The sequence below is a fragment of the Castor canadensis genome, chromosome 8, assembly GCF_047511655.1.
Source record: "Castor canadensis chromosome 8, mCasCan1.hap1v2, whole genome shotgun sequence".
Taxonomy (NCBI): domain Eukaryota; kingdom Metazoa; phylum Chordata; class Mammalia; order Rodentia; family Castoridae; genus Castor; species Castor canadensis.
Genome location: NC_133393.1, coordinates 75,127,662 through 75,152,852, shown reverse-complemented (window position 1 = coordinate 75,152,852; position 25,191 = coordinate 75,127,662). Strand labels below are relative to the sequence as shown.

General features: G+C 38.1%; 1 protein-coding gene across 2 annotated transcripts in view; it reads left to right on the top strand.

Moving 5' to 3' along the window:
* The first annotated feature begins 7,768 nt into the window (after positions 1 to 7,768).
* The window catches only part of Syt10 (synaptotagmin 10), a 54,219-nt gene continuing 36,796 nt past the window's right edge, over positions 7,769 to 25,191 (top strand). For both annotated transcript variants that reach the window (XM_074083114.1, XM_020154825.2), the window contains exons 1-2: positions 7,769 to 8,317; positions 23,432 to 23,789. In XM_074083114.1, coding sequence (XP_073939215.1) covers positions 8,167 to 8,317; positions 23,432 to 23,789 — 509 coding nt within the window. In that variant the 5' untranslated portion in view covers positions 7,769 to 8,166. The remainder of the gene's footprint in view (positions 8,318 to 23,431; positions 23,790 to 25,191) is intronic.

The window sequence follows — 25,191 nt, the reverse complement described above, 5'->3', positions numbered from 1 at the left end:
TAGGTATTTTGGCTATTATAAATGGAACTGCCTTGTTAATTTCTATTTTTATCCTTCATATTAAAAGATGAATGAATTATATACAATGCTTACAATACTAGAGCAATCTGAATATTTTTATATAATTTTCTTGCCACTGAATTTTTTTCCATTCTGTTTTCTTTTTGCTCATTAATATCTCTTTTTTTTTTTTTCAGTGTAAAAGTACTTTCCCTTAATACTTCTTCTAGAGCAGGACTGGTTAAGGTATAGTCTCTCAGCTTTTGTTAGGGAATTTCTGTATCTCTCCTTCATTTCTGTAGGATAACTTTTTGGGGGTATGGTATTCTCAGTTGACAGGTTTTAGGGATTTTTTCCCCTTGAGTACTATGAAAATTTCATGCCACTATCTCTTGGCCTGTAAGGTTTCTGCTGAAGAGTCTGCTGTCAAGCAAATTGGGACAGCTCTGTGTTGTTTCTTTACTCTCCTAGCTTTGGAAATCTTTTTATCTTTCAAAGCTTGGTTATAGCATTTCTTGAGGAAGACTTGGTTGAGTTAAATTTGGCTGGTGACATTTGGCCTTCTTATTCCTGGATATTTATTATATTTGTTTATTATATTTCTCTAGATTGGGGGGATTTCTGTTATTATTTCTTTATATAAGCTTTCTACCCCTAAGGCATTCTCAAGTTTTTCTTAAATGTAAAGAGCCTGAATGTTTGCTCTGTTAATTCTACCCCAGAGTTCCACAACCTTTCTTCATTTATCTTTATGCTTTTTATTCCTCCAACTGCATTTTCAAATAGCCTGTCTTCAAGCTCACTAATTCTTTCTTCTGTATGATCAGCCCTAATATTGATGCCTTCTATCACATTTTAATTCACTGAGTATATTGTTTGGTTCAAGACTTTCTGGGTTTTTTTTTTTTAATTGCTTCTATATCCCTCGTATTTTCTCTATTGGTGTATTGAAACATTTGGGTTTTCTTCACGCTCATTGAGTTTTCTTAAAACAGCTATCTTAAACTCTGTATTTGAGAGTTCTTCAATCCTGATTACTCCTTGCTTGGTTTCTAGTACCTTCCTAGGTGAGGGCATGGTTTTCTAAAAGATTATGATGCTTGTTGTCATGAAACATTATCAATGCATTAAAAGATTAAGTATTTATTTCAGTCTTCTAATCTGGCTTTGCTCATACATGTCTTTCCAGAAATTCTCAGTCAGCTACTTTTTTTTTCTAGGCTTGTAGCCCTATCCACTATTTTAGCATCAGATGTTGCCCATGTTCAAGTTTGCTGAGAGTCTGCACCTCATGTTATTGTTTCAGTACTAAAGGGAAATCCAAAACCAGATTTTTCCCAAGTACACTGGTATTATTCAAACTGAATCAAAAGAGTAGTTTGTCTCCACAAGCCTCTCCCTAGGGCCAGGGTAGGCCCAGATGCTTAATCCACAGTTAGGCTGGTGGTCAGGCACTATGGGATTATGCTTTGTTCTGGGCAGTTACTTGCTGGACCAGCCCCAGGATCCTATGTCATGACTGAGACCAACAATGCCACCAAGCAGTCACACTCTGGGCCCACAGTCCACCAATAACAGCACAACACTAGGGTAGAACCAAGGCCCACACTGCTATAAGCTGCTGTCATAGGCAAGTTATGTCTATAGCATAGACTGTCATGCTTACATCTTTTCACAATGTCAGATTTTTCAAGCTACATCAATTTCATCAGCTTTACTTCATTGAGAATTACAAATTTCACTTGGTGTTATATCATGGCAATTGCAAATTTTCCACTTCAATCTTTTTTTTTTTTTTAACAGTATTCCGATTTGAATTTAGGGCCTCATGCTTGCAAGGCAAGAGCCACTCTGCTGGTCTTTTTTGTTGGTTATTTTTGAGATAGCGTCTTGGGAACTCTTTTGCCCAGGCTGCTGATGGTGCCTGGCTACCACTTCAATCATAATCACTAGTGTCTTTAACATTCAAATCACACATCACATTTCAAATGCTTATATTAGATTATAGGAAGTCAGAAAAAGGGTAAAGAGCCCATAAGCATTTTTAGAGTTAATATAGAGATCAAGTTAAAAATCTAGTGGTAGGAATGTCAAGGTGAAGGGTTTGACAACATTGAAGTGGGCAGTATCCACAGTAGGGAGGACTGCACTGAGCTGAGTCCAGGGGCAGTGGGGAATTTGTCACCAGGCAGTCTACTTAGCTGAAGCTGTAAGAAGTACACCAGAGTGGTCTGTGGTAGAGTGAAAGGTTGGTGGGCTATTCTCCTTGTATGCATCTGTTTGTCTCTTGCTTAGTCCAATAAGCACAGGTGTGTTTGGATATGCACAAAGCATGCCTACTTACATCAGTGTCCAATGGTCATATATCTGCACAAACAAGTTCTTTTTCCATACAAAATAGTTGTTTCTCTACTGTGTTTTGCCCTGAGTAACTCCATTTTGGATATGCTGTATATGACTGCCTATTTCTGAGGTAGACTCATAAGCCTATGACCACTACAACCACAGGTGATACTAAAAATGAAGCTCAATAGCCCTGGAGCTATTCCAGAGAATTTGGGGTCTCTTGCACCACGCTATGCTGACTGAGGTTGTGGTAGCATTGGTAAAAGCAGTCAGACCTTGGCTACATAGACTGACACTAAGTTGAGTTGTGCCTGAGTCTCACAGCAGCAAGGACCTGCCTAGTCTCAGGGGTAAACTGACACCCTTGCCATGGCTGGCAGTGAGTCTAGCCTATTGGGGCACAGGTCTCTGCCTGGTACTAAAGCAGTTTAGAACACTCTGTACAACTGCTTCCTTGGCATAGCTATGCTGTCTGGGGTGGAGTGGGGGGAAGGCCAGTGGTGGAGATGGTCCCTATGCAACCAAGGCTGATGCTAGATGGGGTTTCCCTTGAGTGTCATATCTTTGAGGCCTCTCCAGTCTTGGAAGGATGGCAAGCATGTGCCCAGGCCCACTCCAAGGCTAGAAATAATACAGGCTAAAACTCAAGTCTCTCCCACTGGGACATGCTGGGGCCAGTCTAGAGGCTTTGTTGGTGAGCTCTGGCCTGCATTAAGGGGACTTCCATTTCTAGTAGGTGCTGAGTCTCACCACAGCACACCTGGAACTGGGCTCCAAAACAAAGCCCTGTGCTAGCTTTTGTGCCCTGCTCCCTGGCAAGTGAAGCCTTGCTTCCTGCTCTGCTGCCTGAGGTTGGAGGATGGCTGGTGGAGGCAAACAGCCACCTGGCTTTACATAGTTCTTAGGTCTCAGTTCATGAATACTGTCTGTTAGCAGGATTCATGGGGGTTTGCTTAGCACTGTATTTCACTGTTGACAGGCTGGGTACTATGTTTAAAGCCTAAGACCTGGACTTAATTCTCTCCTCCTCCCTGAAGTAGGAGGTATCTGTTTTATATTTAGCTACTTGGAGCTGGGGGGATGGGTGATGCAACTTTTTTCTATTTATCTTACCCAATATATCTTTGTCTTTTCATTTTGATACATCAAAAGCGGGAACTCTAGGCTGTCTCCTGATTTTCTTAGCTCTTTTGAAGGTAGTTTGGTGTGAAATAACTGTTCAACTTGGTATGTTTGTCAAGAGATGATCGCCAGAGGATCTTAGCGGGACATCTCACTCTACCTCCCCATATAATTCTATTTTTTTTCTGTCTCTCTCTTTTGAGGTGTTGGGTTAACATTAGGGCCTGTACAGTATATATTAGACAAGCACTCTACCACTGATCTTATCTCTCGCTCCTATCTAGTATAATTCTTAAGGTGTCTTGAAGCTCAAGTCTCTACTCATGCATGTTTTATGCTTTGTGATTATTCCCCTGGAAGTATTAAGCTACAAAGGCTCCAAGAGCCGAGTGTACTGGTACATACCTGTAATCCTAGCTACTAGGGAGATGGACACTAGAAGAATGGCAATTCAAGACCAGCCAGGGCAAAAAGTTAGTGAAACCCCATCTCAACCAACAAGCTGAGCATAGTGGTGTACACCTCTCTACACAGGAGACACACGTAAGAAGAAGGCTGGCTGAGGCCAGCAATGGACAAAAGTGCAAGGTCCTATATGGAAAATCACTAAAGCAAAAAAAGGCTAGGTGCATGGCTCAAGTTCAAACCCTAGTATCACCCAAAAAAAGAGAAAAGAGAGGCTCAGACCCTAAACACCATATACAAAAGAGAGTACATGAAGATTCAGAAGAGAAAAAAGGGGTGTTAAGTTAAAGCAAGCAGACTTTGGTTATCACCCCACATTCCTACTGAGAGGTTAGATAGTCTCTTTACTCCATTGAGTAAAGCTATGAATACTGATATTTAGGTGCTTCAAATTAAAATACAGCTCAGCTCAGTTATTTACCTTGCTGATGCACTTGGGGCTTCAAATCCATGATCCAATGCTCTTAAATGGAGAATCAAAGATCAACAGCACCTGATAAAATCCACCAGTACAAAGGACAACAAACAACCAAAAAGGTATTTAGAGGAAAAAGACATGACAGAAATGGAGGAGGGGTTAGGATACATAATTTAAAATACATAATAAAAGGACCTGGGGTATAATTTAGTGGTAGATCACTTGCCTAGCATGGGTTAGAACCAGGTTTTATTCCCAGCACTGCAAGGGAAAAAAACGTAAAGAAAGCATAATTAATATGGTAGGGAAATAAGAAGAGACAAAGTCAAGAAAATCTCCCAAAAATTAGAGTACAAGAAGTAGGAGTGATAGAGATAGAAAACAGAAGAGAGATGAAAATTAGAGTTTCAGTCCTGGTGGTCAAAAATCCAACATAAAGGGTTGCAGGAAAGGAGTACACAGAAAAATCCAATTTGGAACATTTTTTAAAGGAATAAACTGATTAAATTTTTCAAAATAGAAAGACTCAAATATGAGTCTCAGATTGAAATGCCCACTGTGTATCTATCAGAATGAATGAAGTCAACACATGAGAAAGAGAAAATACCACATCTGGCAGAAAGATGAATTGGGATGTCTGTAAAGGACATGGAGTTGGCCTTCCCAATAGGAACTTCCACCTATGTAAACTACAAGTCTGGCCATCAGTAGCAGCAGCAGCAACTGCAGACAAGTGGCAATGCCATCCTGAGCTAAGGAGTATGGACCAGGCTCATGTGTGTATAGGAAGTTAGACTATTGTGGCTCCCAGCTGCCTGTAGAACAGAGAAAAGGAAAGTAGTAAAATAAGTTATCATTTGATATTTCTCTCTCATCATCATTCAGACTGAGTTTAGCTGCTCTGAGACTTCTTTTAATGTCTTCATTTACCTTCTTAGTTGCTTTCTTGGGGTCAAATAATAATTTGAAAGTACAGTCTTGGCAATAATTCCCATGTATCCCTTACCTTATCTCTTTCCCTCCTTGAGGATTTGAACAGGGCATGAGAAGGGGAAGAAGGAATTGGAAGAGGATTGAACAAGTGGGAAATCACAGAATTGAATATTCAGATTTACCACTCAAGGGGCATGCTTAGTGCTCGTAGGCGCTTCACCTCCAAACCAAACCTCCTTCACTTAATGCAGAGATCATTCAGAAGAAAGTTGTGATGGAGACCATTACAATGCCCACCATAGTTCTTGTCTCAACAAATGGTGGATAGTAAATATCAGTCTAACTTGTTCTCCTGCCTTTTATTATTCTAGCAATTCCTTCAGAGTATGGGTGGGGGAGTAAACATAAATCTGTATGCTTGGTTTTCTTTTTAGGCTCCTGGGAGCTGAAATTGTTGGCATTTTTTTTTAAGACTGAAAATTGAAATTCTTGTCATTTATCCTTCAGCACTGAAAAAAACAAACAAAAACACAAAAGACCTTGAATGCAGTACCAACTTTCCCCAAAACTCATACCAGAACTACAAATAAGTGACAAGTAAAAGTGTTTTGATTCACTTGTTAATGAGCTAAGAGATAGTCTGAAGAACAAAGAGAAAAATCAAAATCTTATGGTATTCATTTTAGATGAAAGGAAAATACTTTCAAACAAATAAACTCAGAGAAAATGAATAGCCAAGTGAAATTAACCCTGCTTGTGGAAACACAGCAGTGAGAGCAGCAATGGGTCAGAAATAGCATAAACATAAACCAGAAACGTTACTTTCCGAATTGATTCACTTAGTACATAACACTGAAATCAGACATGAGGGTCATTAGAGAGACCTCTACATTACTCCACTTAAGCAATTAGAGCCTGGAGGTAGTATAAACTAAACACCTCATTTGGTTCTCCCACAGCAGGTTGTTCATGCAGTAAATATGAAGGGAGAGCATTGCCTGGTTTTGTATGAGTCCGACTAGACGATAGAGAAACAGAGGGCAAGGATAATTGGAAAGGTTCTTACTAAAGTCTAATACTTAACTCTGAGCCTACAGAAGACATTTGATGTTTTGAAATTGACAGTGAAATTATTCCTTTGGACAATCTGATCTAAAAGCCATCCAATCAATGTGCATAAGAACAAAAATCAAATGATGCCTGCGGATTTTGGTTTGTCTTAATTTGTGGTAAAAATAGTTCCGGTTAAACCAATTGTCCTATGAATCAGGTCAAAATGATTAATTAATGAATACTTAATCTAATTGGGTGCTGTGCCCCATTTTTATAGTAAGCTTTACCACAGTGTCCACCCAAAGGAAATAAGTACCACAGAGACTGACTAGCGATTTAAGATGAAAGGACTTATTTATTGACAAGCCTGGGATATTCCACTTCAAAAATAAAGAACCTCTCACCTAGCGATAGTTAAATCATTCCTCAGGGTTATCATATGGGATCAAATTCTCCATGAAGATGATTTTAAAACTATGTCTATGTATTTATTGTAACTTGTGGCACGTGTCTACTAATTTTATTTCGTAGTTTTATCTCTATTAGTGATTTCCAGCCATTTAAATTAGAGAATTACAGGCACGGAAGAGTTGAGGATGTCCCAGGTCAAGCTCTCCATTCTGCATGTGGAGAAAAAAACCTAAAAACAGTCTCTTTCAGATTAAGCAGGGGTGCATGACAGGTGGAAATCAACACCCCCCACAACCAACCACGTCTTGTCATTTTCAGTACTGAAGTAATTAGGGAAAGAGATAAAGGCCATCAAATTGTGCACTCTCTCTCAATTGTCAATTACGGTTTAATGAACAAAATCCAAACAGAGTATTAGTGCAAATGATACATTTCGTTTTGTGATCTAAGAGAGTTAACTATTAAAGGCAATAAACTCAAATATGACCATTCATAGTATTTATGCATGAAAAACTGAACTGGGTAAACAGGCAATGTGCCTTATGGTGAATTTCACTAGCAGTAATAAAATCCTCTCAGGTACAGTATTCTCTGTCCCTAAATCAACACTGTCGAAATAATTTAAAATTATTTTACAGAGACATCTTTCCTCTTTTTTGGAGTGTCTGGTTTCGATTATTCTTTTGTTTAGTTTTTACTTTTTTAATTAAATGCTTTCAGATTTTCTGGAATGGCTATTCTAGAAAAGCAGAAGTGGCTAGAACCCAGAGAGTAGAAAAGTTGGAGAGAAAAGGAAAGAAAAGATCTGAAACAGGTCCTGGAAAGTGTAGGGGGAAAAGAGGGCATTTCTGCGCCGCTGCAACTGGAAGAAACCCCCAGCCTCAGCGTCCTGGCTTGCCAGTGCCCTCCAGGGCGCGGTGGAGGGAGGTGCGCGCTCAGTCACCTGTTACCCCGGCCCGCGCCGGGCTGCGATTGGCCGCGCCGCCGCCCGGCCCCCTTCACAAACACGCGCGCGCGGGGAAGAGAGTGGGGCGTTGTCGTGAGTTGAGGGCTTTGGCTTTTTGCCGTCTCCCCCTCCCCTCCGCAATCCATGCCGGGTCCCTCGCTCCAGCTCGCCTGGGCTCGCTCGCGCGCTCGGCGGGAGAGTTGGCACACACCTCGCCGCGGCCGCAGCCTTGGTTTCCAGCTCTGCATCCTGCTCTGGCTCGGGCCCGCCGGGGCCTCTCTGCCTTCTCCTGAGCCCTCCGCTCCCGCCATGGGGCCAACTCCCGGCCCCTAAGAGTTGCGGGCTCTTGACTGCGCGCTCTCTGGTCAAAGAACCCGCCGGCTGGCGATGGCTTAGGGCGCTCGAGGGGCGAGCCTAGAGGTGACGGAAAGGGGCAAGGACGGCTAACTGGGAAAAAGAAGAAAAGCAAGCGATGAGTTTCCACAAGGAGGACGGAGTGAGCAGCCTGTGCCAAAAGGCGCTGCATATCGTCACCGAGCTGTGCTTCGCGGGCCAGGTGGAGTGGGAGAAGTGCTCGGGCATCTTCCCCAGGGACAGGGGCAGCCAGGGCGGAGGCAGCACAGGTAACCGGGTTGTGGAGGTCCACTCCTAGCGTCTCTCCACTCCTAGCGTCTCTCTGGGCCCGCGCGCCCAGCTCCCGGCTCCCGGGACATCCTTGGGGCTCAGCCTTCCCACCTCTAGCCTTCTTTCCCCTCCGCTGCAGGGGTCTTGGAGCGCGGGGAGATGGGGTTGGGTTTCTTCCTCTACCTGCCGGGCTTCGCCCCTTCTCTGATCGGCTTCTTGCCTCCCGGCGCCCTTCTCTCTGTCCCTGGCTCCCGCGCCCTCTCCGTGCTTCCCACGCCTCTCGTCTCCAGCCGCGAGTGCAAGAGGCGAGCTCGGGGAGCGACGCCTGGAACGCTCCCCGCGGGATGTTCGCGGGGGCGGCTCGCCTGCTAGACCCAGGCTATGCTAGCTTGTCCTGCGGGACGCAGGTCACCAACTTGACCTGGGCCTTGGTGGTACAGTTTGTGTTTGGATGCAAAGAACCCCCGGCCTTTAGGAGGAGAAAGGAGCCCCATAAAGGTAACTTTGGGCTGCAAACTGTCGAGTGCCTGAGAGTAGCCAAAGCCCTTTAATACTGCATTATAGGTTTTCCAGTGCTTCATGACAGTAACGGCAAAAGAACAGAGATTGTTGATACCATTTTTGAGACGACATCTAAGGCTCAGGCCACATACTGAGGAAGTGGAAGATTGGTTAGAAATCCTTTCCACGCACAGTCGGCCACCCTCCCCAGCACACAGGCATCCTCCGTACTCAGTCAAGAAACTTGGAAGAAAATGGGGTGAAATGGAGGAGAACAGCCACAGTCAAAAATCTAGAGATGGAAACAAATCTCAGGTGACAGATTTCTCCCAAGCTTTAGGAATACGGGGAGAATAAGCACCACCTTTTTAGCCATACTGGGGGAAAGGTTTTACGCGCGCGAAATGGTGGGTTTATCCAGCCTGCTATGCTGCGCACAAGGTCGAGAGGGACGCGGGAAAATGACCCTAGGGTCACATGTTGCGTTGGGAACCAGAAACTGGTTTGGAGATTTTCAGCATTCAGCTGGAAGGTTATTGTTACTTTCCTAGGGTCTTGCTTTCACTTTGCTTTCCGCGGTCCTTTGGCTCGGAGTCAAGGGTTAAGGGTCGCCAGGGCAACAAGTAAGAGCTGGACCGCTAAGCTCAGGAAGCAGCAGCAGAGAACCCAGTGTGTTGGGAAGGCGGAAAGAAGGGCACGCTAGTGAATCCCCCACCCACCCACCCACCCAATCCGGGATCCAAGACAGAGGAGGGAGTGGGATGATATTTGGTCTAGCTTTTACATACAATTGTTTACGTGGAATATCTGCGAGGTTTTCGAATTCTCTGGTAATAGCAAAAGATGCCAAGAGGGGCTTCTGTTAGCACTTGGCAGAACCTGGGGTGCTGTTGCTTGGACCCTGGAGCAGAATAAGACATAGTTGTTGCTTCCACATGCTGGAAACGTAGACATTTTGTGAATGTATAAACACAACTGAGAGTCTTTTCCGTTTTCTCAGTAGGTGTTAAATTCCTAAGACTAAAACTCCACTGGAAGGGACAGTGAGAACATCGTGTGTTTGTCATATGTATAGTTGCAGACCTCTATGAGGATACTGAACAGGCTTTTCTGAAATGTTTTTAAGTTACACCCACACTTGAGCTATGACATAGAGAAGGTGGTATGGTGGAGGAAATGAGAGTATTTAAGTTTAAGGACCTGTGTTTTGATCACTTAACAGTTGACACTGTGGATAAAACTACTGATGCTTCCCCTCTCCTGCCCCTTTGTGATCCCACACCAAGTTTCCTTGGTTTCCTGGGTCTCAATGGTAGAAAATGTGTGAGGGCTGGAAGCCAAATAATGGTTCTAGCTTCGAAATCTTTCTAAAATCTGTGACTATAGAAGCTTAAGGTAAAACACAGTACATGAACTGTGCAAAAGGTTCTGAGGTTTTCCTAAGAACTATAAGAAGCACTTGTAGTCCTAATTCCTTCTGGACTTTCACTTATGAAAAAAAGTGGAGAAAAATTAGTCTAAAGCAACTGCGTGAATATTTCCCTCCCCTTAGTGTAAAATATTTACTATAGAAGTGAGGTATTCAATTTATGTGAATATATATTAAATGACCACCACTATAAAGGAGATATGAAGATGAAAATGATTGCTCTACATTTTTCCATTTGCAAATTATACAACAGATAGAAGTGAAGTATTTTAATCTGAAAGCAATTTTCTAATATTAATAGATATCTATAAAGTACATTCAAATATTATTTACTAAATGTTGATTAAATTAATTAGCCACTCAGCTTCATATTGTTCTGTAAAGTATATTTTCATGTGTCCTTGATAGGTTCCTGAATAAATTCACATCCAGTAGTTGATCCTTATGCTCATTGTTCAGTGTGACATGTGTTGTTGGTAGGAGAACATCCATGACTTTTAGTGGTACAGTGATTATTCATTATAAAACAATCAGCATTGCCCCAGTGGTATTAGTTTTTCTTACTGCAGTGACTATTTCCAGTTTCAGAACTTCATATGGTTTTAATTTCTTGACACAGAAATACAAGGAGAGAGATTCCAGCACTCCTAAGTAAAGTTGTTCCACATTAAGAGAGTTAAGAATCACATCTATTAGTAAGGTTTGTAAATGCCAATAAAGAACAGGAATCACCATCTCTTTTACCATAACAGTAGCAGCAGAAGCAGCAGTAGTGTTACCACCATTGTGAATCCTCAATCAAGTTGACCAAGGTCATATTTTAGTAAAGTTTGTGAAGACCTAGACTACAGCTGCCAACATCACTATACTTTTGGAATAGTTCATGAGCGCCATTGTGCACATCAACATTACCAGGATACTAAAAAGTCCATCATGTGCAATTTTCAAAAAATTTTGGTTTAGATATTTTTTTGAAGCCACTGATTCTCCCCCCTGCCCCAAATTTAGTGTCACCCACTAAATTCATTTTACTGTACAATATGGTATAACACCAGAATGCTTAGAGAAAATACAAAGCATATATTGGTGTCAAATATTATTTTTCAGGTATACTGTAACTGCATATACATAATCATTTACTGGATTTAAGTTCATTTCTGGCCAATCTTTAATAGCTGCTTGAATAGTTATCAGATTCAAGGAACCCATGTTCTTTAAAAGACAGATCTCATAAAATCACAGCTAATGAAACCCACTTAGATCATTTACACTCACATCTCAGCTGTATAGACCTAACTTTAGTGAAAATATTTTAGTAAGCATTTAATTCATCAGTGTTTTAATTTTGCATTTTTATTCAATTTTGATTTGGTATTAAAGATTATAAAATAAAAAGATAAATTCTTCTAAATTCATACATGTATTCTTTAATTTCTTAGAGTTGGGAAAATGGATAAGCATACAGCAATGAATTTCAACTTTACTATAAGAAAACAGATAGAAAAGCACATATTTTAACTTATGTAGTGACTTTTCTCTGAATTCAAGACATTTTGAGTTTATTGCTAAGAGCTTTAGTAGGGATACTTGATAGATTTTCTCTACAGACACAGAGCAGATATTTACCCAAATAACTGAGTTATCATTTTTGCATCATCATAACTAAGTTTTACATGTTTGTCTCAAGAATTAGACTTTACAAACATAGCAATGGAAATTTTCCCTTGAGACATGTAGGTCTGAAAAAGAATAATGGAACCACAATGAATTAAAAACTGTAGACACACCTGGAAAAGGATGATGAGAGGATCTTTTTCCTCCCATCACATCAATACTTCACTGAAAAATGGCCAACTTGTATCAATGCTGGCTATATCCTCACATGATCTTCCAGTCAGTGCTCACTGTTCTTGGCTTTGTTTATTTTGAAGACAAACTAATAAGTATCTTCAAAGATTAAGCAGGTCTCAACATGCATCTATTTTTCTTAATGCCAAGATGTCAATAATTTGACAATATTGGAGGGACTTTTTGAGGGCTTTTCTGCCCTTAACCTTTTTATTATCCTTGAGACAAACTAAGAGCTATATTTCCTCTGTATATGCACAGGAGGCCTCTGAATCTGACTGCTGTGACAGTGACTTTACACATAAAATACTCATTGTCCATTTTTCTCATCACATTTTCTTTAAAATTTAATCATCATTGTGATTTTGCTATTACAAAAAATCATTTTTAGGATTCATTTGCATCCATTTCAAGATTTTTAAAACAAAGTTTTGGTAGAAGACAAATATCACCATAAATGTTTAATGGAATTTATAAGGGCAATTAAAATTATCTATGGTTTGAAAGTATAATTAGATTCTTCATCTTCTACATTTATTCTAATGATGTTAGTACAATGTAAGCTCTTTAAGGACAGGGATTTGCTTGTTATTTTATCCTCACTGCCTAGAGAAATCTGTGATACATATTAGAGGCTTAATAAATATTTGTTGAATGAATGAACAAAATTAACTAATTTGTAAAATAATGGGTTCAACTTAATAATCTCCAAATGCCTTGTGAAACTAAATTGTATATATGTTTATCTTTGTGTTTCCAGTGTCTAACTCAATATCCTATACAGATAAATATACAAAATATTTAGCTTTTCATAGAACTAACTATTTTATAGAACACTGAAAGCATTTAAAGACTAGAATTTAATGAGAAACATACTCATGCAAAAGCAACTGAAAACAATATGGATGTCACTGATTTTCTCAGAGTGTGTTCAGATACAGCTGTGAGTACATAGCTAAATTTGTGTTTCACAGTAAATGCCGAATTTACTGAAGTTCTAGGAAAGTGGAAATATCTGTGTAATACTAATGCTACTTGACTTACAATGGGGTTATATCCTTGAAAGTAAGTCTAAAATGCACTTAATACATCCAACCTACAGAACATCACAGTTTACACTAGCATATTTTAAATGTGCTCAAATCACCAATTTTAGCTTATAATTGGTCATCACAAGAAAATATTGTACATATATTGCTAATTCAAGAAAGGATCAACATTCAAACTTCAAAATATAGTTTCTACCATATACTTTACACCATTGTAAAGTAAAAAAGACATGTCAGGCCATCTGAGATTGGGAGACTCATGGTTCAAGGTCAGCCAGGGCAAAAGTTCATAAGACCTTAACAGAAAAAGCTAGGTATGTGTGGATCATGCCTGACCCAGCTATGGTGGGAAGTGTAAATCCTGGTCCCTGCCCACCTGGCAAAAAGAGAAACCCTATCTCCAAAGTAACTAGAGAAATAAGGACTAGAGGTGTGGCTCAAGTGGTAGAGGACCTGCTTTGCAAGAATGAAGTCCTGAGTTCAAACTCTAGTACTGCCAAAATGCATTTTGTAATCAACTAAATATGGTATTAATATAAAAGGTTGATTTTTTTTATCATTTACTGGAATTCCAGGAAAAGGCAAAGGGAAATTAATTTAAATGGAATATAAGAGGCATTGTTACAAAGGTAAGAGTGTTGATTGGTTATATTATTAACTGGATTTAGAGATGAGGAAGAGACTGCTGGATGCTACCCTGTATTCACCCTTTCCCCCATACACTTAATGGCAATAGGATCCCTTATTTTTAGTTGGATTTGTGGTGTGATCATGTGACTAAGGTCTGACCAATGTTATGTTGGAATGTTAAAAACAGTGACATACCAAACATTAAGGTTATAACCTGAAAAATGAAAGGACATGCCTCATCCTCTCCTTTTTCTCAGTATTCTCCATCCAGCTGCCTGGTATGTGGATATGGTAGCTTTCCATATTGGGATTTTTGAAAAGAAGCAAAAATCTTTGAATAGCAGAGCAAAAGCATGGAACTTGACTACAGACACCTTGAAGTTGATATGTCTGCCCTGGCCTGATTATGTTAGGACAGGTTTTCTTTACATGAGAGAAAAACTCATGTGAAGAAATTCATGTCACTATTAACTTGTTCCCTTGTTAGAGAAATCAGACCTATTACCTGTTATAATAAAAATATCATGTGAATAGTATCAATAAATTAACTTCAAAAACAATCCCAGACTTTCATTTTAGGGGCAATTGCCTTAGCTTCTTTGAATAAAAGCTGATGATTTGAGTTTTCATTAATCATGAGAAGTCACGTTTTTATACGTTATAAAAATTAAAGACCAGGCATGGTGGCACACATCTATAAATCCCAGATACTCAGGAGGTGGAGATTGGGAGAACTGCAGTTAGAGGCTGGCTAGGACAAAAATCAAGACCCCGTCTCAGCGGTCCCAGCTACATAGAAGGCATAGATTGGAGGATCATGGTCTAAGGCCAGCCATGAGACCCTTTCTGAAAAATAACTAAAATAAAAGAAGGGGAAGGGGCTGGGAACATGGCTCAAGAGGCAGTGCTTACTTAGCAAGCATGAGGTTCTGAGTTCAAATCCCATATTGAAAAAAATTTTAAGATGACTGGAACTTTTAAATTAGAAAATAAAATAATGCTGAAAGACAACATCTAAGAAGAATATTAACTAAGACAGGGGTCATGGAATCAACAGTATTATAATTGGTCCTTGATTTCTGCATAACCATTACCAGATACATGGGCACTAGATAATTGTAACAATGTTGAAAAGCCTCAATGAATAAGACAATGCAAGTGTTATGGTCTGGTCATGTAGACTTTGTAAAGATCAACTTTATTAAAAGATTCTGAGGAATTAGCATTTGTGGGATTTCCATGTTTCCTAGTACGAGTGATCTTTTCAGTTTTTCAGAAATCTGTTGTTTTATTTTGCTGTATGATAAGAGTAAAGTCTTTATAGCTAAACTGAGTTAGAGATGTACAATCACACAAAAACAAACAAATAGATAAATAATGGTAGAGAAATGTTTATGCAAATGTATTTAATCCAACCAGATTGAGCAGTTTTAAACCTGATTATCGTAGAGTCTAATCTAATTTCTGTAAATTTCATTAACTCCCAATCTTACCAAGATATAATAGGATAAATGTCATGTAATAGATTCTTTTTAATTATCTGGATATGTTGAAAATCTGAGCTAGAAAGAACCTAACCCATGAAGTTTGCTCACTGTTATAAGTAACATAAAAATCCATGTGGCAAAGGCAAGCCACTTATATTCAACACCATGACATCCCAATTGTCAAATTCTTTCCTCTAGTGATTGCCTCTTCTCTAGCTTATTATAGGAGATTTTAGGCTGGAGCCTCAAACTCCTGTGTTTCATAGATCAGGTCAACCATGTGCTCTAACTTTCCAAATAAAACAGACAAGTAATGGTGAAAGACAGAGAAAGGAAGATTATTTACACAACACAGGCAGGGTAGCCATAGGAAGAGGAAAGGCAGTATTTCAACCCATCTTCCTCTAACAGACATTTGCTTTCAATTTAAATAGAAGGAAAAATTGGGGGCAGGGGAAGAGGTATACATAATTAAACAGTCCCAGTCACAAGTGTGTTCCAGTGGGCATAGGTACAGCAGGTGGTTTGGCAGCTCAATTTTCTCAGGATTGGTCTGAAGAAGCCTTATTATAATTAGAGTCATTGAGCCTGGCAGGTGGCCCTTCCTGCATTCCAAGAGAGAGAATGCAGGAAAGAAAATGCTTCAGAGCAAAGGGTACAGATACAAAATGGAGGCTAGGATACCTAGCTTTTACCTTGCCTTCAGTTAATTTGTGGGGCCCAAGTAAAGAGTCAGTGCTTTTCAGCAAAAACAGTTTAAGTACCTTAACTCTTTACCTTTATGACCATGCTCAAACATGTGTCATATGGTGAACAATGCTATCATAGATTTACAAATTCAAATATTCCCTTCCCCCCATAAAAAAGCTCCTATATGTTCATCTTTCTCATTTATAAACTCCAATTCATTAATCTTTCTACTTATCTGTGAGTCCCTTGTCTATAAGAAGGCATCACACTTACGATGCTTCATTTCATCATTGCAGACATTTCTACCTTTTGGGTTTACCACATTCTCCTGGAAAAACAAAAAAACCCTCATTCATATATAACTCCAATTATTTCTCTATTTCTTACTCCAAAGCAACTGAGTATTTAGTAGAAAGTTTTAACACCAGACAGACTAGTATCACTTTAGTAGTCTCTGATTTCAAAAGAATTCTATATATTCTAGTGAATATATAGAAAATAATTTCTATGTTTTCCTATCCAGTTTCTCCTGTTCTTTATAGTCCCTGTTTCAAAATATTCTCACTCTCATAAATATCCCAGATTATTCCCAAATATTACAAAATTATTGGCAGTTGACTCTAATTAATTCTTCCTTCAGAGAGAAAATACGAGGTATAAACAAGAATTCACTTCCTGCTCAAAAGCCTGTAACTTACTGGCATCCAGAAGGAAGAAGTGATCTAATTCTTTCACCTTTTCCCCAGATTCTATTCATTGTCGCCTTTGTAGAACTTCACTGTTAACTACCCTGCCTAACTTTCTGTCTCTTCTTGTCAACTAGTTCCTTCTCATCAGTTTTAAGCTTGCTGAAATATCATACATCCTAATTTAAAAAAAAAATCACCTTTATAATTCTATGTTCTACTTTAGTTACTGCCTTTTTCTCTGCTCCTTTCCTAAGTACAGTTTCTTTTTAGGCAGGTGCTCTACCACTTAAGTCACTCTGCCAGGCCCTAAGTACAATTTCTTGAAGGAATTTTCTATGCTCACAGAATTCACTTCCTCACTTCCACTCATTTCTTGGACCATATTAGACTGCTCCACTGGTCTCCTAAAATTCATTAAAGACCTACTTGTTACAGTAATTTTTTTCAATGACTTTATTTTAACTTTTTATACTGCTGACCTCTTCTTTAAATATTCTTCCAACAACTACTATGAAGACCAATTGAAATGATTTTTTTAAAAATGTCTCTTTCTATTCTTCCCAATCTTCTATGGAAACTTTTTGTTCTTTAAAGTTCTCTTTCTTTAAATATTGGTGTACTCAATTTTACTGAGGGACTTTTGTCTTCTCTTCTATGAATTCACATCCCCTTATTTAGGGAAGCCTTTCAATTTTATCTGAGTTGCAATCATGCATGGCCAACAGCCTGCTCACAATTTCTACTTACATGATCACAAGTGCATCTGCCCAAACTGCAATTTTGGTCATCCTTTCTTCACCATCCTGATTGTCTCCCAATGAGCCACATTCCTACCCTTTTTAAATCTTCATACCCTTTCACTAGTTATCTAGCCTCCTTCACTACAGCTTTGATTTCCAAACATTCTACTGCACCTTCTCTTTTTCTCATTTCAGCAACCCTCCTTCAGAAAGAACCACTCCTTTCTCTCATCTGGATTAACTGTTTTTTCCTCTTGCATTCTGTCTCCCCTTCTATCTTCTCTTCAGCCAGAATATTATTTCTGAAATTCTTATCCCATCTTTTCAACATCTTGACTTAAAATGTTTCTGGGGCCACATTGTTTTAAGACCAAACTCATAATATAGCATTCTTCATATTATGGTTAGGTGTTAAATCACAATCATGAAATTGTCATTTAAAAAGTTTTGGTGACTGCAAATTTTTCTATATTCTCACTTGTTTGATAATCACATTATTTTTATTTTGTTGAATGAAACTTGTTGGAAAAAATTACATAATAAAGATGTAAGCATTAAGCATTTGATTCCACTTTTAATACTTGTACAGATAACAATGTCAAATACTTTACCTAACCTTCCATATTCAAACATTCCTATAAAATAGAGATAACCCTATTTTACTGAGGATTTTAAAACCTAAACAACTGGCCAAAAGCCACACAGTGGTGGTCTTCACGTTCAAATTCAGGTCTGAGTGGTTCCACTGTGCATGCTCTGCAATACTGTCGTCCTAATAGAAGACTTCCTGAACATTCCTTCCAAGTCATCTCACTTTTAGTTATGTAGCCTCTTGAAATTCACAGACATCGGAATACCTTCAGACAAATACCAAAATATGTATTTGGCACCTCCATAAACATCTCTGAGCATGTGATATGTACTAGGCACTAAACATAAAAAGATGAATAAATTTGGCTCCTACCTTGAAGGCTCAAGGAGTGATTATTTTGGTCAGATGGGAATACTACCAATTTGAGAAACAAAACAAGTATGAATTTCACAATCCCTATTCACAATTACAAAGCCCTCAAATCTCTGAAAGCTGACAATGATTTTTTAAATTGTAGTAATCTGGCACTAATAACTCACTGGAATTGATATTGATTAATTAATTAATTAAAATTATACATTATTATGAATTTCAGTGATCCCACTTATTGTGATGTGTTTACATATCCCATTACAGATACAGTGTCATGCTTGGTTACAAGATAATATCCCAGAAAATGTATAACATTTTACATGTCTGATATGCAAAAGAAAATAATGTTTTGAAGTATGTTATGTCCCAAGAGTTGGGTTAAAAGGATTATAGACCAATCCATGACTATAATATTAGTGTTGCAGTGGTGAGTATACTTTAAAAGTTCCTAGGAATAAAAGTGGCAGTGAGGGCTTTAGGGAAGTGGTACTATTGGGTATAATTGTTGAAAGATGAATGTAAATTCTTAAGTGGCCAAGTAGGAGGAGAATCTGTATTGAAATGACATGAAATAGCCTCCAAAATTTTCTTTTAAAAATCATAAAAATCATGGTCAAGGTAAGGATTGTAGGTAAGAGAGTAGCAGAACAATAAAGCTGAATCAATAACCAGGGGCCAAATCACAAAGATACCTTGGGATGTCATGTGAAGTTTGGATTTGGCCAAATGACTCATGGGAGACCTGAAAGGCTGTGAGGCTGAGAAAGATACCAGGACAGAACCTGGTATTTCCTGCTACTGTGGCTTTATTTTTTTCACAATCTTTCACTTTCAAATGTGTCCTGGTTTGGTAGAAATGGTGTATGGTCTCCCACATCATAGAACCAGATACCAATTTTAGAAAGAAAAGTTTTAGCAGTAGGGAAAATAGAAGTCATCTCAAAGATTTCCACTGGGCTCTTCCTAAAATGAAAATTTATGAATGCCAAAACCATCTCTTAGGAACAGTGGTGTCAAAGGATTTTTCTCTTGAGCTTGACCCCATGAGTAAAAAGAAAGGCATTTTTTACTCAGTTACCAACTGAAAACTACTTCCACCTCCCCCTCTATCCCACACTGTCTTACGGTTCTTTACATCTTGGCTGTGTCTCCAACCTCATAGGCAATAACTTGAAGTTGAGTTAATATATTCAGAAATATATAATGTAAGTGCAGCTAAAAATACATGAAGACTTGAAGTTTAGTCACTATAACAGAATACCATAAACTAGGCAATTTATAAAGAACAGAAATGTGCTTCTTACAGATCTGAAAGCTAAGAAGTCCAACATCCAGCTGCAAATATCTTTCAAGGATCTTTCATTGTATAATCTCATGGCAAAGCAAGAAACTTGTGGGACAGCAAGAGACTGGGGGGTTGCTGAACTGACTTGTATAACCAAACTCTCTCTTCCTATCATTAACAGACTATTGTGATAGCAACATTAATACATTCATGGAAGAAGAGCCCTCATGACTGAATTACCTCTTATTTGGCTCCACTTTCCAACACTGTTGCACTGGGGATGAAATTTCCAAAACGTGAACTTTAGGGAGCATACTCAAAGCATAGCAGAAGCTCTTATTGTAATTCATTTTAAAATTGAGAGTCAGGAAGCACATTAATTTTATACGTTTTTCTCTTTCCCTCAAGTTACATGATAATGAATTAAAAATGGTAAAAAAGCGAATTCTAAAATACTGAAGTATGGTCATACCCTCCTTACCAATGGCATTAAGTGGGAAATGTTTAATGGCTGCTTGAAAATGAAGAATACTTATGTCTATCACAGCATATCAAAATTAATTTTTATTCTTACAATTAAGTAGCAACAGAAACTTGGAAATGCTTCAACTTCTGAACAGACTTCCACTAGCTGCAAATTTTATTTTTCAATCAGGAAAATATAAATTAAAACAAGGTACTATTTTTCCCATCAGATCAGTGAAAATTCAAATGCAAAAATATTTCTCTGAAATTATAGAAACTGATAAACTCATATGATATTTTTGTTATAGCAACCTTGGGATTCATTTTGGAAAAATCTAGTGTACAACCTATGACCCAGAGATTCTATTTTGAGATATTTGTCTTAGAAAAACATTCACAAATGCATGCATAAGGACAAAGGTACAGGATGCTCATTGTAGCTGTGTTGTAGTATGAAACACTGGGCATAATCTAGAGATACGTGATGATGAATTATTATGGAAAGTTTTGTACTAATGTGAAGCTAGACCTCACATATTAAATAAAAATAAAGCAAACTGAAGTAAGCCATTTATGTAAAATATTAATGAAACCACAGGAGTGGATTAGTTATCAAAGAGGGAGTTGTTATGCAAATGAGTTCAGCCTCCTCCTTGGTCTCTTGCTTTCTCACAACTTTCTTGCCCTGCTATAGGATATGTAATTGTATGTATTTATGGTTTCATAAGAAATATTTTTATTAGTGTTGAGGCTGGACAGACACGCCCGATTGGTATCAATGATTAATTCTAAGGAGGGAGGGGACCCACTGGATTTAGAGTGGCAGTTAAAGAAAATTAGAATTATTCTTTATTGGTGCACTAGAGCTGCCATAGCAAAACACCCCAAACTGACAGCTTAAACAATAGAAATTATTTCTTCATAGTCTGGGTGGCTAGAAGTCTAAGGTTTTGGGCAAAGTTGAATTATTCTGAGACCATTCTCCTTAGTTTGTGGATGACCATCATTCTGGTGTCTTTTGGTTGTGTCTGTGTCCTAACCTCTACTTCTTATAAAAGACACTAGCATCATTGGATTAGGATAAACACATATGAAATCATTTTATTGTAATTACTAATTCAAAGGTCCTATCACCAAATAGTCATATTCTAAGTTGCTGACTATTAGTACTTCAGGATATAAATTTAGAGGTGGGTGGGGAGAAAGACATAATTCAGCTATTAATATATTCCTAACATTTTTATTTAAAACAAACGAAAGTAATTGGATTTATATTTGATATTGAGGCTAAATAAATATAAATAAAAATAAAAGGCTATTCAAATCTAGAAAAACTGTCCTTCATAGGCAATCTACTTGGTTTTTAAAATTTTTAGAATACTGCAGCACCAGATTACTAAATGGTGATGACTAAGTGGTCATCTTAGGAGGGCTGAGAATGAAATGAAGTAAGGGAACATTATTTTTTAATTTTTTAGAACAGTTTTAGATATAAAGAAAAGCTGTTAAGCTAGCTCATAGCTCCTACATACTCCATACTCAGTATCTCCTAATATCTACTTTTTATGTTAGAATTGTACATTTATTTCAACTCCTGTACTCATATTAAAACATTAGCTAAAATCTGTACTTTACTCAGATATCCTTCATTTTTATCTGAAGGCTTTTCCATTCCAGGATCCCAACCAGGAAATCACATTGCATTTAGTGGTCCTGTCTCTTTAAGTGTTTCTTGGCTGATATAATTTCTTGAACTTTCCTTTCTGTTTTTTTTTTTTTTTATATCTTTGATAACTTTAAGGAATAAAATTAAGATTTTACAGAAGGATTTTGAAGAAAGCCCTTCTCTTGGAATTTGTCTGACATTTTTATCATGATTAGACTCAGATTATGAGTTTGGGGCATGAAGACCACAGAGTAAATGCCATTTTTCATCACATTTTATCATCGCCATGGTTCACCACTGTTGATATAACCTCGATCACCTGGGCAAGCTTAGTTAGGTCTTCCCATCACACAGTTACCCCTTTATATGCAGCACTCCTTGGGAGAAAATCAGCATGCACTGTGTGCAGCCCACCCTTAAGAAGTGGGAGAAATGTGCCACCTCCTTGAGGGTAAATAGCCACATAAATTGCTTGGAATTCTTCTGCAAAGGAGATTTGTTGCTTCTCCCCAATTTATTTGTTTATTCATTCTTGTTAACTTTTTAACCACCTCTTTTAATCATGTATTAATAAGCATATGTTAATAAGTGTATTACTATTTTAACAACAATATTTTAAAGACACTTGCATTAGTCCATTCAGAGTGCTATAACAAAATATCATAAACTAGGTAGCTTATAAACAACAGAAACTTTTTTCTTACAGTCTAGAGACTGGGAAGTTCACATCTGGTGAAGGCCTCTTGCTGCTTCAACTGATGATAGAAAATGCAAGAGCAAGCATATGTATACTGATGAGGCAAAATATTAGGGGCCCCTAGTTTTATAATGATCTACTATTAAAGAACTATTCTACACCCCAAAGAGTAAGAACTCAGAATTATCATGGAGTAGTTCATAAGGGCTCTACCACCTCACCCAGGCCTTCCACAAGACTTTTATCCCAGCACTGCTGCACTGAGGAATTAATTTTGGAGGACACACACAAACTATAATAAGGTCCCCTCCCTGATTCATTGGTGGAAACTTCTTGTTGTGTTCTTATAGGATAGACAGGCATAACAGCTCTTTCTGGACCTATTTTATAAGGGCCCTAATCCCATTCATAAAGAGTCTGCCCTGGTGACCTTATCACCTCCCCAAAGACTCTTATCTCCTAATACTATCACCTTGAAGCCTATGAATGTTAGGGGATATAAATATTCACATCATAGCTCAATTCATTAACTAACTTAGGACTTAAAAATTAGGAAAATATAGAGTTATTGTAATGGACTTAGAAGGTTTGAAAATGTAATGATGTACCCACTCATGACTAATACTGTGTAGTTCTCATACTAAAGAAAGCAGACTGCCTAAATATTTAAGATTATTCATTGCTTGAACAATGAGAGAATTATCTTTATATCAAAGATGAAGCAAACAGAAGCATTTCTGTTGTGACCAAAATTAAGCTTCATGGCTTCATTACAGCTTGCAGGCTGTCAACCTTTGCAAAATCCTAAGTCCCTGTGGTTTACTTGGGAATGACATGCATACGTCATGCTTTTCTTGCTGACCTTTGGAAAATTTTACTGGAATGAAACTTTTCAAACATCTATCATCTCACCATTTCTGCCTCTTTATGTACAATATTGATTAATATTTCTTTACCTTGTAATTTTTTCCAGATATTTCAGTCAGCCTGTTAGCAGTCGTTGTCAGCTTCTGTGGACTGGCCTTGCTGGTTGTCTCACTTTTCGTCTTCTGGAAATTGTGTTGGCCATGCTGGAAAAGCAAACCTGTGACTCCCAATGTCAGTACCCTTCCACAGAGCATCTCAAGTGCTCCCACTGAAGTTTTTGAGGCTGAAGAGAAAAAAGAGATAAAAGAAAATGGAAAGCCAGCAGTAAAAGCTATTGAGCCTGCAATAAAAATCAGCCACACTTCCCCTGATATCCCAGCAGAAGTCCAAACTGCTTTAAAAGAACATTTAATTAAACATGCACGTGTGCAAAGACAAACTACTGAGCCAACATCGTCATCGCGGTAAGGAAAGATCAAATATGTATCTCTCTTCTCTCTCTTTATTTCTATGTATGTTAATGTGTGTGTGTATGTGTGTGTGTTTATTTGTTGATTTCAGAAGAGTAAAAAACAGGTGGGATAGGAGAAAAGAGAAGCAGGAAAAGTGAGAAAAACGTAGAGCTCATATAATTCAATGAAGAGGGAGGGGTAAGACAGAATGGGGAAACTGAGGACAAAGAAGCAGATAGGCAGCAGTGCATGAAAGGGAATTGCTGGAATTTAGTTCTCAGTAAAATCTTGGAACAGATTATTTAACTTTTTGCTTTGAAACATCTTTAGTTGATGCTACTTACAATCTATTCAATTTAGTTTAATCATCCAGAAAGCAATGGAAAAATAAAAAACAGCCATTGTGAAATGTATGTCTTTGAGGCACACAAAAAAATCAGAATTGTTCAGCAGTTCAGTCACAACTAATGGAGACCAATGTTTATTTAACATAAAGAAGAAACTGCTGGGAGATTTCATTTTTTAGCTGAGTTCATGTGAACCAAACTCTCATACTAGAAATCAGTTCTTAAAACAAAGGGCTATATGATTCTCTCTGGTTCACAGAAGCAGTAACTAGTTTTATTCTAGGGCAGGGTAAAATCAACAGCATTTGGAGGTAACAACTGTTTCCTGCTAACTGAATCACCTCCTAATGTTGTCTCCTACTTCTCTAAACCTAGGGGGCATCCATGCTTTCAGACCTGACATACTTTTGTGGGTTTCAAAAATTATTGAATTGAAAACTGGGTCATATTTGCTTACTAGGACTGAAAGACACTTTAACATATCTTTTGTGAGAATAAAACAGGGTTGTATTTAAAAATAAATCCACTTCTTTCTGACATATATCACAGAGGGTAAGTAAGAATAATAATTGCCAATGAGATCAGGAACTTTAGAAAGATAGATGGGAGTATCTTTCTCATGTTACACTTCTCTATGCCACTTAAAGGTAGCATCCCTCATAGTTAGTTTTTATTTTGATAGGTTTTTCTGAACAGTGGCATTCAGGGTCATTTGAATTATTTTCAGTAAATGTTCTTTTTTAATTATGAATATCTTACTATAATAAGTTTTTTTTAATATATTCTAGAAATGAAAAACATGCCTTTGGAAGGAGCTTGCTGTTTTCTAAAACTGACTACATTGTGTGTGTGTGTGTGTGTGTGTGTGTGTGTGTGTGTGTGTGTGTGTGTGAGTGTTTTAAACTGCTTTAAGATGATCTAATGTTTCTTTGATGATGTCTATTACTATCCCTGGAAACTGTGACTAAATATGATATTTAATAGCCACAAAATCTTGACACTCAAAAAACTCAGGATAGAAACTGTGGAATTAAAACTGCAAAACATTTTTAAAATATAGTAAGTTC